This window comes from Lonchura striata, chromosome 2 (genome assembly GCF_050655825.1).
Source record: "Lonchura striata isolate lonStrDom1 chromosome 2, ASM5065582v1, whole genome shotgun sequence".
NCBI lineage: Eukaryota > Metazoa > Chordata > Aves > Passeriformes > Estrildidae > Lonchura > Lonchura striata.
The window spans coordinates 86,118,464-86,134,427 of NC_140704.1; the positions used below are offsets into that span (position 1 = coordinate 86,118,464).

The 15,964-nt window shown below is 37.3% G+C and overlaps 1 protein-coding gene across 11 annotated transcripts in view; it reads left to right on the plus strand.

The window, feature by feature from the left end:
* The window catches only part of SEMA5A (semaphorin 5A), a 312,223-nt gene that overhangs the window by 220,833 nt on the left and 75,426 nt on the right, over window positions 1–15,964 (plus strand). For all 11 annotated transcript variants that reach the window (XM_021546911.3, XM_021546907.3, XM_085573625.1 and 8 more), the window contains 2 exons: window positions 10,048–10,165; window positions 15,711–15,892. In XM_021546911.3, the coding sequence (XP_021402586.1) occupies window positions 10,048–10,165; window positions 15,711–15,892 (300 nt within the window). The remainder of the gene's footprint in view (window positions 1–10,047; window positions 10,166–15,710; window positions 15,893–15,964) is intronic.

Sequence of the window (15,964 nt, forward strand, 5' to 3'; positions counted from 1 at the left end):
TTACTGATGTGATCCAGACAAGGAAAGGAATTTCCTTTTCATCTATCATTAGGGACTCAGATTATTTGAAGAATGCAGATGTAATCTTTCTCTTACCTATAATTTACTTTTGGTTTAACTAATTTTTTCTGGCTTATGCTGGATTTCTTTTTTTTTTTTATTTTTTGCATATGGACAGAGTACAAGTACATTACTTGGGGCTATACATTTCTCCAGGCATTGAAACATCTTAAACATGCTCATTGCATTTATGCATGCTTTAGGACTCACATTCTTCTATTATGTTGCTATTACTTCTATACCATAGCAATGGGTAAGCCTTACCTAAGGTAATGCCTTGAAGCATAGTGGTTTTTGGGGCTTTTTTGTATTATTTTAATTTATGTATTCACATTTATCATAATTAGGGTTGTATAAATGTGCCAAAGCTTCATTCTGAAATTCCATCAATGATAACTAGTCTCATCTCCAGATCAAGGACATGTACTCTTCAGTATCCACTTCACATAATTATTGAGGAATAGGGCATGCTTGTGTACGAATAACAGCCTAAACAAAGTCAAAATATTTAAGAGTGCTGCCTCACCTGCTCTTTTTGTGTAAATGACAGAGTGCACAGTGTCTAATCTTATCTAATCTCATCTAATCTCTTTTTTTAGGTTTCTTGCTGAGCTTTCATACAATAAACTTCAGTCTCTCCATTGAGGAGACTCTTTCATAAGCTAATATCTCAATGTCAAGATAATTCTCTTAAGAATGTCCATTTTAATTGTTTTTCATTATTCATTGTTTCATCTTCCCACAGTAGCCTCCAAAGCATGTTATTGTTGCTTTTATTTGTAATTTATTATGTCTCCTTAATAATCACTCTAATATGCTCTGCATATCATAAGTCTGTTCCTCCAGCACGTTTCAGTGGTGGAGGAACCCTGTGACCTGCTGCTGCTTTGACAGATATTCCATCTGCTTCAGCACACTCCAGTCATGACTCCACTCCCATAAACACTGATAACAAAGGCTGTTGAAAATATATTTGGAGGCAATTTTTTGGGTTGGTCTTTTTGTTTGTTTGGTTTGGTTTTGGTATTGTTGGTTTGTTTTATTTTTTTTTTTTTTGTGGGTGGGGGGTTGTGTTTTAAGTGTGGTTTGCTGCACTTTATTACTGTGACAGCAGACCTTACCACAGGCAAAATCTGTTGTCACATCTGTAATTTAAGTTGCTCAGCACTTTCCATTGTGCCCTGATTTTTCCATTGTTCATGAGTTGCCCATGCCAGTTATTTGGATTGCCAGTTTCCATGGAGGCCGGTGGAGGGTGTCTCATGCAGACTTCTGCTAATGCCTGAATAGTTTTGAACATCCTGTCATAGTTGTGCTGGTTTTGAGAGTCAGCTAGAGAAAGTAATTTGGGACGTGTCAGTACTTTGGAGAATCAGTTTGCATAAAACCCCTGCCATCTTCAAGGTGCAGGAAGAGCAGAGCAGTTATCTGAATTCAGTTATCCTTGGGGAAAATTCTTAAGGTTTGACCAGGTTATTACCACCTGGGCATTGCAAGTCACATGTTTATCAACATATTACAGAATTCCATTAATGACATTCACTGTAGCTATTTTCATAGATGAATTCTCCATTTCTCTCTACTTCTTCAGAGTTAAGTAGGCCAAGCATGAAGCACAACTGCATTTTATATGTCTGCTAATTAACTATAATGTGAGATTAACAGAATAATTATCATGAGAAGATAACTTAAACTCGCTAAAATTTCAGTTTCTGTGTTTCACTTTGAAGGTACTATGCACCCATAAGGAATAAGATCTGTAATATGGGGGTTAAGACTCTGTACCCTGAAAAAAAGACACAGCCAGCTTTTTTTTGTTAGCAGCTGTAGCCTTCAAAAGCAACCCTGGATAGCAGTGATTTTTTTCTGAGGCAAATTTGTCGAAGTTATACGTTGTACTGACATTTTCAGTGCATTAGTTCTGAAAAGACAACAAAAGTCTTTATCAGCCCAATGTTCTTTAAAATCTTACCAAGCAAGGGTCAAGGATTGGTATTTCTGATGGGAGATAGGTTTCACACACTTGAAAGGCTTGAAAGCTAATCTTGCTATGATGTTATGTCTAAGTAAAGAAATAGTGCCATCTGCTAAAAGCTGTACAAATAGTGACTTCTCTGACATAAAAAAAAACCTGCCAACTTCTGGAAATTTTTGTGGGGTTTTTTTGTTTTTTTTTTTTACAATATTTTCCTAAGGTACTACTGGGTCACAAGCTTGTCTTGCTAAAAATAATGTTATCATAGCTATTCTACTATGACTAACCTTTTGCTCTTTGAACTTCTTTATTCTTATTTTGGTGTGTCTGTGAGCCGTTAGTTAAGCAATCTGTAACATACACAAGAAAACTCAGCACAGTGCTAAAAAGGATACTGAATTAACTAACAGAAGAAAACAATATATTTCGTTCCTGGAACTCCAGTAAGATTATTGATTTAAGTATTTCAGCCACTTTTTCATTCCTTCATTTTGCCCTAGCTGCAGATTTAGCATCCTCAGAAGTACCCTCACACTCAGTAGGAACCTGTTTTCCTGGTAATAAACACTCTATAACATTAAATAGTAAAATAATTATTCCTATATACTGATACTATATAAGCTAATAACAAGTATGTGGTCTAAACCATTGCTACATGTTCATGTGTCTAGAAGAGCTTGCCAAGAAATAGAATTGAAATTTCTGTTTGGAAATAATAATTACAAAGTATTTATTTTTGGATATTCAGATCAGGATTTCCTGATTTCAAAATATGTAGGCTTTATTCCAGTTTAAATATGAGAAATCTGCTGCTGCATTATAATGTCAGAACCACATGAGAACTGATTTGAATTAGTGGTTCCAGAGTAATATTCCAGAATCAGAGTCCTCATAAATTTCCCAAACTGGGATAAACCATACTCCTGTCTGCAAATCTAGATTATAAGCAAGTCTTAAAAATGGAAATTCTTTTTTTGGGTATTAGATACACTGAAAAGTTATCTTCATTAGGTGTCAACTTATGGACACTATTACAGTCAGCAGAATTAAGAAATAAGCACAGTTTTAAGTTTTTCGCACTCAAAAGTAGTAGAATATAATTCCCATACTGCAGAGGGAATAGCTTGAGCCTTTCTGCCTTTGTGAGGATGAAAGGTTTTGCAGAAAGTGTCTGTCTATCTGTCCTGAAAAATGCATCAGAGACAAACTGTTCATTTACATTTTGCTGCCCCTGAAATATTTAGCAACAACTCTTCAAAGTGTGATCTATGCATGTATGTATGTATTGTGTTGTAACCAGATATTTTTGTCAAACAAGAATTTTACAGCCTGCTCCAAATTTATTTCTTGAAGTAGCCTTATGAGGGAAAGAAAAATATCTTTTTCTTTTAGTTTGCAGGGATATAAGTAACTACATATTTGCAATTCAGATTTTAAGATATTATTTTAAAGAAAAAAGTGACCTAAATTTTCTGAGAAAGAAAAATTCAAAACAGTCCTGTAGTTTTCATATATCATGATGTAATTAATTTTGTTGATTTAAAAAATATCAAAAGATTCAGGATTTCTAAGTTCAGTGTTTTACTCTTAGTAACTGTAAATGCTTACAGGCAAGTTCAGGAAGTGGGGGTTGGACGAGTGGCCAGTGGGGTGGATTGGGAAATGGCTGAATGCCAGCTCTCAGAGGATTGTGATCAGTGTCACATTCTAGTTGGAGGCCTACTGGTATCATCTAAGGGTCAGTGCTGGGCCCAGTATTGTTTAACCTTTCATCAGTGACTTGGCTGAAGGGGCAGATGTCTGACCAGCAGGCTCTCTGGTGACACAAAGCTGGAGGAGTGGCTGATACTCCAAAAGTCTGTGCAGCCCCTCAGAGGGACCTTGACAGGCTGGAGATGGGTGGAGAGGAACCTTCTGAAATTCAGCAAAGGCAAGTGCAGGGTCCTGCACTTGAGGAAGAATAATCCCAGGCACCAGCACAGGCTGGGAGACTGGGGGCTGAGCTGCTGGAAAGCAGCTCTGTGAAGAACGACCAGGAAGTCCTGATGGACAGGTTATCCAAGGGCCAGCTTTGGGCCCTGGGGGCCAGGAAGGCCAATGGTATCCTGGCATGCATTGGGAAGAGCACTGCCAGCAGGTCAAGGGAGGTGAGCCTGCCCCTGTGCTCTGGTGAGGCCACATCTGGAGTGCTGTGTGCAGCTCTGGACTCCTCAGGACAAGAAAGACATGGAGCTCCTGGAGTGTGTGCAGCAGAGAGCAGCAAAGATGAGTAGGTGTTGAGTTGTGTTTCCAATGTATATCCCCTCATATTGGTTTATCCCTCCATATCCCCTCTTTGTACCTGTGTAGTCCACCCCAGTTTTCCCCTCCTTTGCCCCCTGAGAGCCAGTCCCATGTCCTTCCCCCATTGGCTGTTCAGTTTTCCCCATCCTCCCTATATCTGGCTGCTCTGGGCGGGGCTCGCTCTCTTTCTCGGGAGGTCCTTCAAAGCCACATGTGGCCTGGGATCTCTCCAGGCCCTCATTAAACTTTGGAACTAATCCTGAGGGAGAGCACCTCTTTCCTTTGCTTGTGGGACCAGCTCATCTTTGGACTCACGAGGGAGCTTCTCCAAGCCCCCCGGGATCCAAGGAGAAGTTCCTTCCCTCTGCCCACCTCGCCCCACTGCCCAGCTGGCCGGGCTCCACAGGGGTTTTGTCCCCGTGGATTTGAGGGAGAGATGCAGCAAGTAGGGTTTGAAGCACCTCTTCTGTGAGGTGAGACTGAGGGAGCTGGACGTGTCCAGCCTTGAGAGAAGACCGAGAGGAGATTTATCAAGGTATATAAATACCTGAAGTGAGGGTGTCAGGAGGATGCTCTGAAAGTTATCTTTCACATTTCATCCATATATGGTCACTTGGAAGCATAAACATTCAGCAAATTTTGTGGTATAAACAACTTTTATACACTTATTTCTCATTCTGGATTTGATGGAAGAACCTTGTGTGTTTAAGGCTGGTATTTTCAGTAATGTTGCAAAATTGAATTGTATTGAAATATGTTTGGACTATGCTACAAAAATTAAAATAAGAGGAAGCAATGGTAGTCCATTCAGAGTGTCTGAGATGATTAATGAATTTGATTTTCTTAGCATTACAGCTGAGGGTTAAGCAGTATTCTGAATATTTGACATGCATCAAGTAGCTTGAGCTACTTGGGAATTTATAAGTGGTGTACCTACCACTTATGTTCTTCTGCATCATTCCTCTGTATCTTTAGATGCAGGTTCTTCATTGCACACATGTATATAGCTGCAAAATCAGTAGTAGTGAAAACACTGAGGGTACCTTTGTCTGGTATCACATTCATGTATTCATTCAGGAATGGATAGAGCTGTGCATCTGGAACATGAGACAGGCTTATAGCTTCAGTTTTCTGTTTGAATTTGCAGTGATGAATTCTGCAAAATAAGATGGTGTGCCTGGTTCAGTTCCTGAAAGTGTCAGGTCACATTTGATGGTAACTGGGGCTATGTAGGTATGGATAGTTCAGTAGAAATTATTGAAAGACTCAGTTCTTTGAAATAGGTAAAGACAGAAAAATATTTCTTGAACAGCCTTAGCAGATGCACCTCCTGCATTTATATATACTGTATGAATAAAATGTTACCACTCAGAAGGATACCTGATTAGCACTTTCATATTCATATGGGAATATATTCTCGCCCTCAAAGGAAATTAAAAATCTCCTTGAAATTAATGTTATTATGATACAACTTTTAAACTTAAGGGTTGCTATTTTGTTGTTGTTCTTTGGAACACACGTAAATTCTTTTTAGTCTAAATGTCTGTGGAATTTTAAACATATTTTGCTCTGAATTCTGTTAATTCTGCCTTGTTTTCTGACTCAATAAATCATCTCAAGTATAACTGAATAGGACAATTTTTCTGGCCTACTTGGTGATAATTATAAAATAGCTGAAGAAATAACCTGACTCTTACTGACTTGCTTTAGAATGAGGTGGCTTACAGTTCTGTTAGTAGTCAAAACACATTGCTTAAGTGTAGCACCACTGCCAAATGTGTGCCTTGCAGGAGACATACTCTGCTACCTATCATTTACATTTGGTAAAAAATGTGAAGTGACAATACAAAGCAAAATTATAATCAGTCAGGAGAAGCCAAAGGCTGTTTAATGTTTTTGCAGAGAGTGCTGACTCAATAGGCTAAGTGGCATCAGAAGTCTTCAAATGAACCAGTTTAATTTTATTCCTGAATTTCCTTCCTGCACAAAATTGCCAGTTTTAGCAGCGCTGGGACAAATTATGTGACGTCTTAGAGATGCAAGCTGGTGTCTGCTGGGATTAACAGAAAAAATACTAATTTTCCATTGAAATTGAGATGTAAGGTATACTTCTAGAGACAAGATGACAAAATATATTTAGCTCTGCTATTTGCAGTGTGACAGTCTGAAAGGGCCCTGCCAAATGAAATACCTAATACCTACTTTAAAATTTATCTAATTTTTCAATAGTGGCATCTAAAATGACTTTAATTTAGACCGAGATTTGGGAGGAAAAGGAGATAAAATGTGTAGTGGTATCTGATTTTTGATGTTCCTTACTTACATAAAATTGACACAAATTTGACAGCCATGTTGTATAGTTTCTTTTGTTATTTCATGTGCACACTGAAGTTGTTCATCTTACTGCTGTCTCTTGGGAGAAAGATTCATTAAAAAAGACTTAAAACAGTATGAAATTTTCCTAAGGACACAGAACTGCGAATTAAGTCTCTAAATTTCCTGTTTCAGATAGAAGTTCTGATATTTTTATGCTTACAAGCTTTATTGTATCTGATTTTTTATCTGTTAACTTATTTTTATCTGTTCCTTTGTTTTATCTAGGCATAGGAGAAAAAAAATAATTAGCTGCTGTTACTCACACATTAAATCAAAGGAATCATCCCTCAAAGGAAAGAAAATGGTTTTAAAAGGTGATATAATTAGGTAGTAAGGATAAACCCTTACCCTCATATTACCTCCCTTCTTTTAATTTTAAAGGAACTATGTCCACTTTTCAGAGATATAGGTGATCTGAAATAAAAAAATAAGAAAATCCTCTGCGATGTGAGGCAGGATGGAGAATAGAAAAGAATTGTTGTGCCAATACCTGAGAACAGGACAGCTATTTAAGTCAGGTCCTGCCACATCTCTTGAATATGTCTGATACAGTGAGATGAGAGAAGTTGATGAGACTGAATTACAGTTTTGTAGGGGTTTTTTCTCTGTCTGGATATAAGATTTAAAAAGTCAAACTTTTTACAATATGAAACTTAGATATAATAATGTCTGGGACAAATAATTAGCACATTAGTGAAAAAAATCCAGCAGAACTAGAGTTTCTCATGTGAGGAATATTTCTCTGAAAAAATTTCTTGTTGCTTTGCTTGAAATAATTAGTATGTTTAGAGGATTAATTTATGTACTGTAGTGTAAAGAAAACCATTACTGAAGAATGGTAATGCCTCTAATTTGTGAAGGAAGTTATCCTCTTGTCTGCATGAGGTTAGCTGAGTTATTAACTTCTTAAAATGATAATTTTCATATATGCAGTGGATCTTTTTAACTAAATTCTGAAAAGATTCACCTCATTTTACCTTGCTGCAGAGCACTCCAAACCTGGTCAGCTACTGAAAAAAAACCCACTCAGTGTTCACGGAGTGATCAAACATTCTTTGTCGTAGCAGTACAAGAACTTTTTTTCTTTCATGGAACTAGGATCTGTTCTGATACCAGAAAATTGTAAGGACAGTCAAAATATGTTTCTAGCACTTTACTTAAAATTTCTGAGTGACTTGTAATGAAAGGTATAAGTCTTTTTGATTTGCTTGAATCAAAGGTAAAGTGAAAACAAAAGCAAAAGAGGAAATGGGGTCTAAGACCCGAGTGGGAGAAAGATCAGTTTACGCCTACCAAAGAGGGAGTATGGTTCTAAGTGAAAGTGTATTTCAAAAGAGTTTGAAATATTTTTGTTTTTAATAAAAAGTTTATAAAGCATAATAACTGAATTTATCAATATGAACACTTGGACATTAGAAAATGGATGGCTTTGGGGCACAAGTTCTCATTTCAGTGTTACCATTGCTAACATTGCCCGTTATCAACCTTTAATTTGTTTTTGTATTCTTTTCTCATCAAACACATGCTTTAACAGAGATACTCAGAAGGAGAATACTGGACATCACATCTTGCAAAATCTGGAAGACCAAGACACTTAAAGTTTTCCATAATTTGCATTAATGTTCCTTCTCACTTTCTAGATAGTTAAATGGAAACATGTGTAGCCTGAATTACAAAAATGCTAAGTGCTCATGGCTGCAGTAGCCAACAGTGGGAACTCTGTTCTGAACAGAAAATTCCCTAAACCAAAAGCTTTATCTTTGGGCTGGAATCCTGACTAGGGGTACCCATACTCTTTTTGACTGTTATGACTCTTACATTGTGCCCTTCTTGCAGATGAGAACTATGCTTCCACATAGCACTGGCAATCCACATTGCCAAGTGGAAAGTGGAAATGAAGTCTTTGAAATTTATAATTCTGGTATTTTGGAATAACACTCCAGAGAATTAGTCTGTGTTTGGTCAAGTGTTAACATGGAAGTACGTGGGGAATGCCAGAGATAAACAGAAATACCAATAAAACACATAAATTAGTTAGGACAGAATCACAGAACACTTGAAGTTAGCAGGGGTCCAATGCATGCTGGGTCTCCAAGAACCAGTTGTCCAGGGACATGTCTGGGTGGCTTTTGAATATCTCCAAGGAAGGAGATTCCAGAAGGTCCCTGGACTATCTGTGCCAATGCTCAGTCACCCTTTCTGCAACAGTGTCCCTTGATGTTGAAGCCTCCTGTGTTTCAGTTTGTGTCCACTGTCTCTAGTCCCGTCACTGGGTACCACTGAATACCCTGAATCCTCTTCGTTGTATGCTCCCCTTAGGGTTTGTACATATTGATGACATCCTCTTTGAGGATCTCTCTCCTCTAGGCTAAACAGCTCTCCCAGCTCTCTCAGCCTCTCCTCACTGGAGAGATGCTTCAGTTGCTTAACCATCTCTGTGGCCCTTCAGTCAACAGACGTGATGGGAACAGATAATTAGAGAAGGATAATGCCCATGGATTTTAGTTGAACAAAAATTATCAGTCTAACATTATTAAAATACAGAAAAAATGTTTAAATACATTATTTTTATGTGTAGTTTATGGTATTCTTGTAAGTGTTAAACCAATTATTTTGTGCTTCACTCTAATGGGAGTTCCACCTCCTTTCTTATGGATCTTCAACTGTGAAGCTGCAGACCTATTACCTGGACTGTTAACACTAGACCTTGGCAAGAGAAGCCTGCTACTTATGAGAGAAATGAACTTCTAGTTTTGTACAGTGGATCTTTCAGAGTCTGTATGAAACTGGACTACCATCCTTCTCTGTAATCCTTTTCTTTCCCTCCTCACATGTCCCTGAGAGTGTTGAGTGCAGCATGTGATATGTAAGAGGTGTGATGGCAGCCACCAGTGCCCCTTTGAACTCACTTACAGAAATTTTATACAAGTGGAGAAAACAGATCAGAAAGTTATCTAGTTAATTTCAAAGAGCAGACACTGTCCTCTGATTTCTGAAAAAGATATCTACAATTCCAAAATTGACTGTAGCCTCTTGAAATTTTTACTTGAAGCAGACAATATACCCTCTTTATGAATTTCTGTAATTTTCTAGTAATTAAGTACAACAATCAAACAAGAAAACATACCATGTAGATAGAAATTCTACTATGCACTTAAAAGAAATCCTAGCTTTGTATAGGCATTCAAATTAATTTTTCCTCTGGTTTTGGTCATTTTGTCTGTGCCATACCAGAACTGGGATCAATTCACTATCTGCCTATGAAATATTAAGAGCTGCTACATAGTTAGAAATCTTTGGTCAGTACAAATGAAGATAAATGTCCTGGTGATCTGATTGGTTTTCATCCACAGTGCATGCATTGGATCCCAAGACCCTTACTGTGGCTGGGACATGGTGATGAAGAAATGCACAACGCTGGAAGAAAGTATGAGCATGAGTGAGTGGGAGCAAAGCATTACCGTGTGTCCAGTAAGTCCAAATGCATTCATTTGTTTCTTAAAACCTTTGATTCCATGTGAATTTCATGAAAATGAGCTGTCATTGATATTTCAAGCTCAGAAAACTGCATTTAATACTATTTTTCTTAGGTTTTTTCATCATATTTTATCAGAATACTTACTTTTGTTTCTATTTCAGAACAAACTATTTCTATGATAAAGTTATTTAGAGTAATTTCAATGGGTGGGGTTTTTTTATCTGTAATGTCTATTTTCCCACCTTGAAAACAAATGCTTTCTAAGATTAGTGATATTGACATATTTTTCACTGCAGATTTTTTCTCCATTATATGCTTTGAAAAAGTTTAATCACTAATGGTATAATATTTTCTTTTAGGATTATTATTGGTAATATAAAAAGCTAAATAACATATTTTAAAGTCCATGAATTGGAAGGCTGAATTCCATGAGTTAAGTGTCACCTACATTAACAACAGAAGTTATGCAGGGTTTATATTTACAGTGGCTTAACACTTCTCTTTTAAAAATTATTTTGAATAAATTCAATATAATATAAAACAGCACCAACAAAATTGATTTGTATCTCTCATTTTTAATTTTATTCTGGTTGTTTTAATATTCGTTCTTTTCCCTTGCTCCAAAGCATGCAAAAAGAGGGCTAAGAAGTCTTTCTTGTGCTATTGAGATTTTTGGGGTTTCTTTTGGAGATCCTTGCTGCTTTGTCCTTCTGCCGATGAGAAAAGAGCCATTCCAACTCAATTCTACTTTCATTCTTAGTAAGGACTTGATCTTGTCCTCACTCACCAGTGAAGCACATGAATCTCTAAACTTATGTTCAAATGGTATTCATGTTCTAATCTCCATGTGTTTACAACCTCCCTTTAACATCTTGATGACACTTCTCTCTCCTAATCTGGGCTTTGTTTAGTGAACTAGAGATGTGCAAAATCAATATAAAGTTTTTCCAGCTCTGACTTGTGCTCTTTACATGTGTTGCAGCAGCCTCATAGATGCAAATGTTACATTGATTCTGAGGGCCTTGAGAACGTGCTGCTGTGTTCTGGTTATGTTTGACATTAAATAGCAATTTTTAAACATATTTTCAAATTTTTAAAACTTTTAAAAATGTTTATGTCAGTCCTGTACTTTGCTTCCACCTTTTTACATAGAGGACTAATAAAATAGGCCAGTGTTGGACTCATCTACATTACCATTTGAGCTGAAATCAGGAGCAACTTTGGGGAAAATACTATGATTACTGAAATGCCTTATTTTGTTGATATTTGCATGGGCAGTCAGCCTGCTCATGTGCTTAGTCTTTGAATTGTGGCACTAGGCTTTATTTTCTTTTGTAGGTATAGAACACAAGGCCAAGCTGGGGTGGAGGGAGGAATAATTTAGAAAGCATTCTGTTCTGTTCAGCTGGAAAAACAATTATTTAGTGTCTATTATATGACATGTACACAGGATATGGCAGTCCAGTCAAAGCAGGGGAGCACCTTAGTCTTGCTTAGAAATTTATCCATAGATGTGAGACTTACCCTGCTGATCTGAGGACCTAGTGAAACTCCAAAGAAATTTTGTCCTTGAGCAGATTGAACTTGTTCAAGTTTAAGTTCAAGGAAGATCTTAGAATTATTTAAATTGAAAAGGATGGGTTTATGTCTTTACTGTTTTAAAGCCTTATACACTAGGTAACACATTATTGAACAGATTGGAAAACTTCACAGAAACTTTCCTCTAAAGTAACACAGTATTCTGGAAAACTGAAATTAATTACAATTTTCCTTAGTGGGGCTTTCAAATATTTGTTTTTATAGTATTGTTTATGCTGTGCTCACAGGATATATAAGCCAAGATGTAATTAATTTAATTTTGTAGGCAACTGAGCTATGTGCATCCTTAACATGTGCTAGATACATTCAAGACACTGATGCAAGCAGAACATAACAGAATATTCAAAACCTACTCTCCCTCTTTTGGTCCCAACTGCTTCCAATATCTTAATTCTTAGTAAAATTACTCAAATCTATTTAACATTGTAGAATTTTTTTTAGATTAATGAATGACCAGTTTCTTATAAAATTGGATTAGAGAGACGTCTGTTGATACAATAGTTTAGTCCAAGATAAGAAGTGTGTGATCAGATTCCTTAGAGAAATTATTTCCTATAGAATTATTCATATAGCTGAGTACTCATAGACATGTCATGGTAGAGGAGAGAGGTGAATAGGAGAGATAGATGGGTGTCTGTGCTACCATCTCTAGACTTTGGAGACCAGTTTTAAAAAATGTGTTTATTTTGGCTATCTTGCTCTGATTTAATTCTCAACTTGATTTTTAGGTTGTTGTTTCAGTTGGTATGAGTACAGCACTTGTGCGTAAATATGGACACTGATTAATCTATGGCACATTTGATCTTTTTCCAGTTTGTCCTCTATCCCTATTATTCATCCAATAATTTTTATAGCAATGAGGGTTCATTATTTTTTAAAAAAATATTTTCCAGTGAGAAAACTTGCAATCCATCACTTAAAAACATCTAGGAGCTTTTACGAGGGAAGTAAAAAAAAAGAAAAAAAGAAAATGTGATGTTACCTCCCCCCTGCACAGCCCCTCAAAATATCCTAGGCTAGCTCAGAGGTAAGCAGGCTGTGAAGGGGAGGAATATCAGGAGATGGCAAAGATTTCCAAAAGAGGCTCTTACCCCAATATATGTTGGTTCAGCTCTCTTAATTCTGTGGTGTACCTGTGGAGAGCGGGGCAAAAGAGGACGAACAGGAATTGTCAGGGGTCTATATAGACTTTGGACAGGGTGGGCTTCTGAGGCTCTCTCTTCTCTTCTCTGTCCCGTTGGGGCAGGAAGGAGGGGTCCAGGGTTATCTTGATCAGAGTCACAGGGTCTTGGGGAAGGGGAAATAGAGTGCCCACTGTAACAAAAATGCTTTTCAGGATTTTGGTTTTTGTTGCGCTTTTGGCTTTGTTTGTTTGTTTAACAGAAGTATGCAACGTTAAATGGCATTATTTTTACAGTTATTCCTAGAGAAAGTGTAGTATCTGAATAAACAGACTCACTAAATTCTACCAAAAGTAATCTCAAACCAAAGATCTCTTGACAGAGTTAAAAATTGTGACCTTTACTCAGAGTGCAGAGACACAAAGCAGGATGATGAGGTGGGTGAAGAGAGACTTGAGACAAAGGTGGATATTTGGAGGACATTAAGAAGGAAGAAAGGTCTAAAAGTATTTGCAGAAGGGAAAGGGTGACAAAACCAGGTTGGTAGAGAGGGAAAGCAGAGTGTAGTCATGCCAAGATGCCCTGATTGACTGTGATTTCTGCCTTGAAATATCAGATGCTGAAAGGTTGACGGTCATGGATTCTGGTGAGGGCTGCAAAGGCCCCTCATCAGTACATTTTGCTTTCCTGCAGACATATGATGAAATTGTTTGATATCACTTCTGAAAGGGAGATAATGCACAGAGAGACAGAGCAGATGAGTCAGGGGAACAGCAGAGACCTCAGTGGGATGATCTTTGCAGGAGCAAGGAAAAATAATGAAGAAAGAGAATATGTCATCAATTTATCTTTCTGAGTTCAAGCTTTCAGCTATATTATATGTATATTTTCTCTGCCTCTTAATATGTATTATGGTAAACATAGACAACTGTTGTCTTGCATATCCATTGACAAACTTTAGTTTATAACTGTAGGTGCAACAATAATGATGTTTTGATGCAGCATAGAAACAGAAAACAGTAAAGGCATTTTCACATCTCTGACATAATTAGATTGGGGACAGAATTGTTAGTTTGTGGTTTGTTAGACCAGCAGTGTAAGAAAGAATGAGTCTGCTTGTCACTTAAAAGGAAGTATTTCTTGCTGTCTTTAAAAACCCAACAGTGTGAACTGTACATGAGCTAAGGTTAGTGAGTTATTTTCAATAAATACCTGTCAACAGATTTTGAAATTATGAATTATGGCTGTCGGTTGTAGCTGACAGAATATGCATATAGCTGTTCTTGCACAAGTTATACTTGTGAAAAATAAACTGTGGGAATTGTAATTAGTAGTGAAATTATGGTATCTTTGCCACAGTGGAAAGAATCAGCTAACATCCAGAGTGTCAGTGGAAACATCCCTTATGTTGTAATTTAATCTCTTGTATCTTCAAAGTATTTGTGCACTGTACACTTTTCTCACCATTGCTAAAATACTAAAAATAGTAAAGGAAGATACCATTTCAGATTGGGTATGAGAATCTACAACTGTAATTCTGGTTTCAATATATAAGCAAACATTAAAGTGTTATGGTCTCAATGTTCTCACACTTTGGATGAAAAATGCATGACTACAAGTGATTTACGTATTTATTCTTACTAAGAGTGAATTTAAATGCTACTTGCACTTGTTGGTGCTGTTGTCTTGACTCAAAGTTAACATGTGGCAAACTAAAGGCAAATTCCTTAATATTTAAGTGAAAAAGTGGTCATAATTTCCATTTAGGATCACAGATTTGTCAAGATTAACACTTTGCTAACTAATATAATGAAAATCTGTCTTTGCTGGGAGCTGAGTTCCCCATGTTCTGTCCTATTTTCTTTAGAAAAGCTCATTTTGTAGCTAATTTTGTTTCAACTGGGCAATGAAGATTTCATATTAAATGTGTTACAGCTGCTTGATGGAAGCATTCCAGTCAAGATGAGAATAGTCTGAACCTTCCAGCCAAAGGGGTTGAGAATTAAATTCTGTGGGAGCAAACTCTTTCATCATGTGAAATGAGGTGCTGCTTTTTGGAGATGTTTCTAGGATTTATACATAAAATTTCATATAAGATTTAGAGACTGTCATATTTAAAACCACTTTTCATCCTTATGAAAAAGACAAAAAAAATCTGTTTTTTAAAAAAAGACAGTGATCATGGAGATTTGAGTTTGATCAGCTCAGTTTTATTACCCTTCAGCATCTGTGTTTAGAATTGTTTAATTGGAAGGAAATTGAAAGATAATTTAGTTTGAATCCCCCCTGCCAAGGGCAAAGACACCTTCCACTAGATCATGTTGCTCAAAGCCCCATCCAACCTGACCTTGAACACTTCCATGGATTGGGCATCCACAGTTTCTCACGGGAAACCTGTTCCAGTGTCTCATCATCCTCATCCTCATAGAGCATTTATTCTTCATTTCTTCCATATCCTCTGCTGGCTCTTCCTTTTGATTTTGGTTTTAAAGCCAGTCTCCAGGTTCCATTTTCACCAGAAAATTTTCGGAAGTAGGGATTGCAATCGAGAGGTAGGCAAGCATGGTTGTGAAAGGTAACAGTTAGTTGTGATTTCTGTTATTGCTATGGTGGTGGCATCCAGTGGCTCGGATTGGTCAGAAACTGTGGAAATTATGCAGCTGCAGGAATTATAAAGGGAGATTGCTGTCTGGAAGATTTATCTCTCCAGTGGAGACTGCTGTTGTTGGTGGCTGAAGGTTAAACCTTCATGCACAAGAGAATAAAAAAGTTGTGTGAAGGAAATGCCAAGCCTCAGGTATGTTGTGTTTGTTTCTAGATGAGGAATCTGACAGTGGATGGACATTTTGGAACATGGTCACAGTGGAAACCTTGCACCCACACTGACGGGGCCAGTGTTGGCTCCTGCCTCTGCAGGACACGTATGTGTGACAGTCCTGCTCCTCAGTGTGGAGGATGGCTGTGTGAAGGACCTACCATGGAGATTGCCAACTGTTCCAGGTATGCATGACAATTTCAGGTTCTATCATTTATGGTTTAAAATCTTTTAACTTAATCAGAATAAAGCCTACC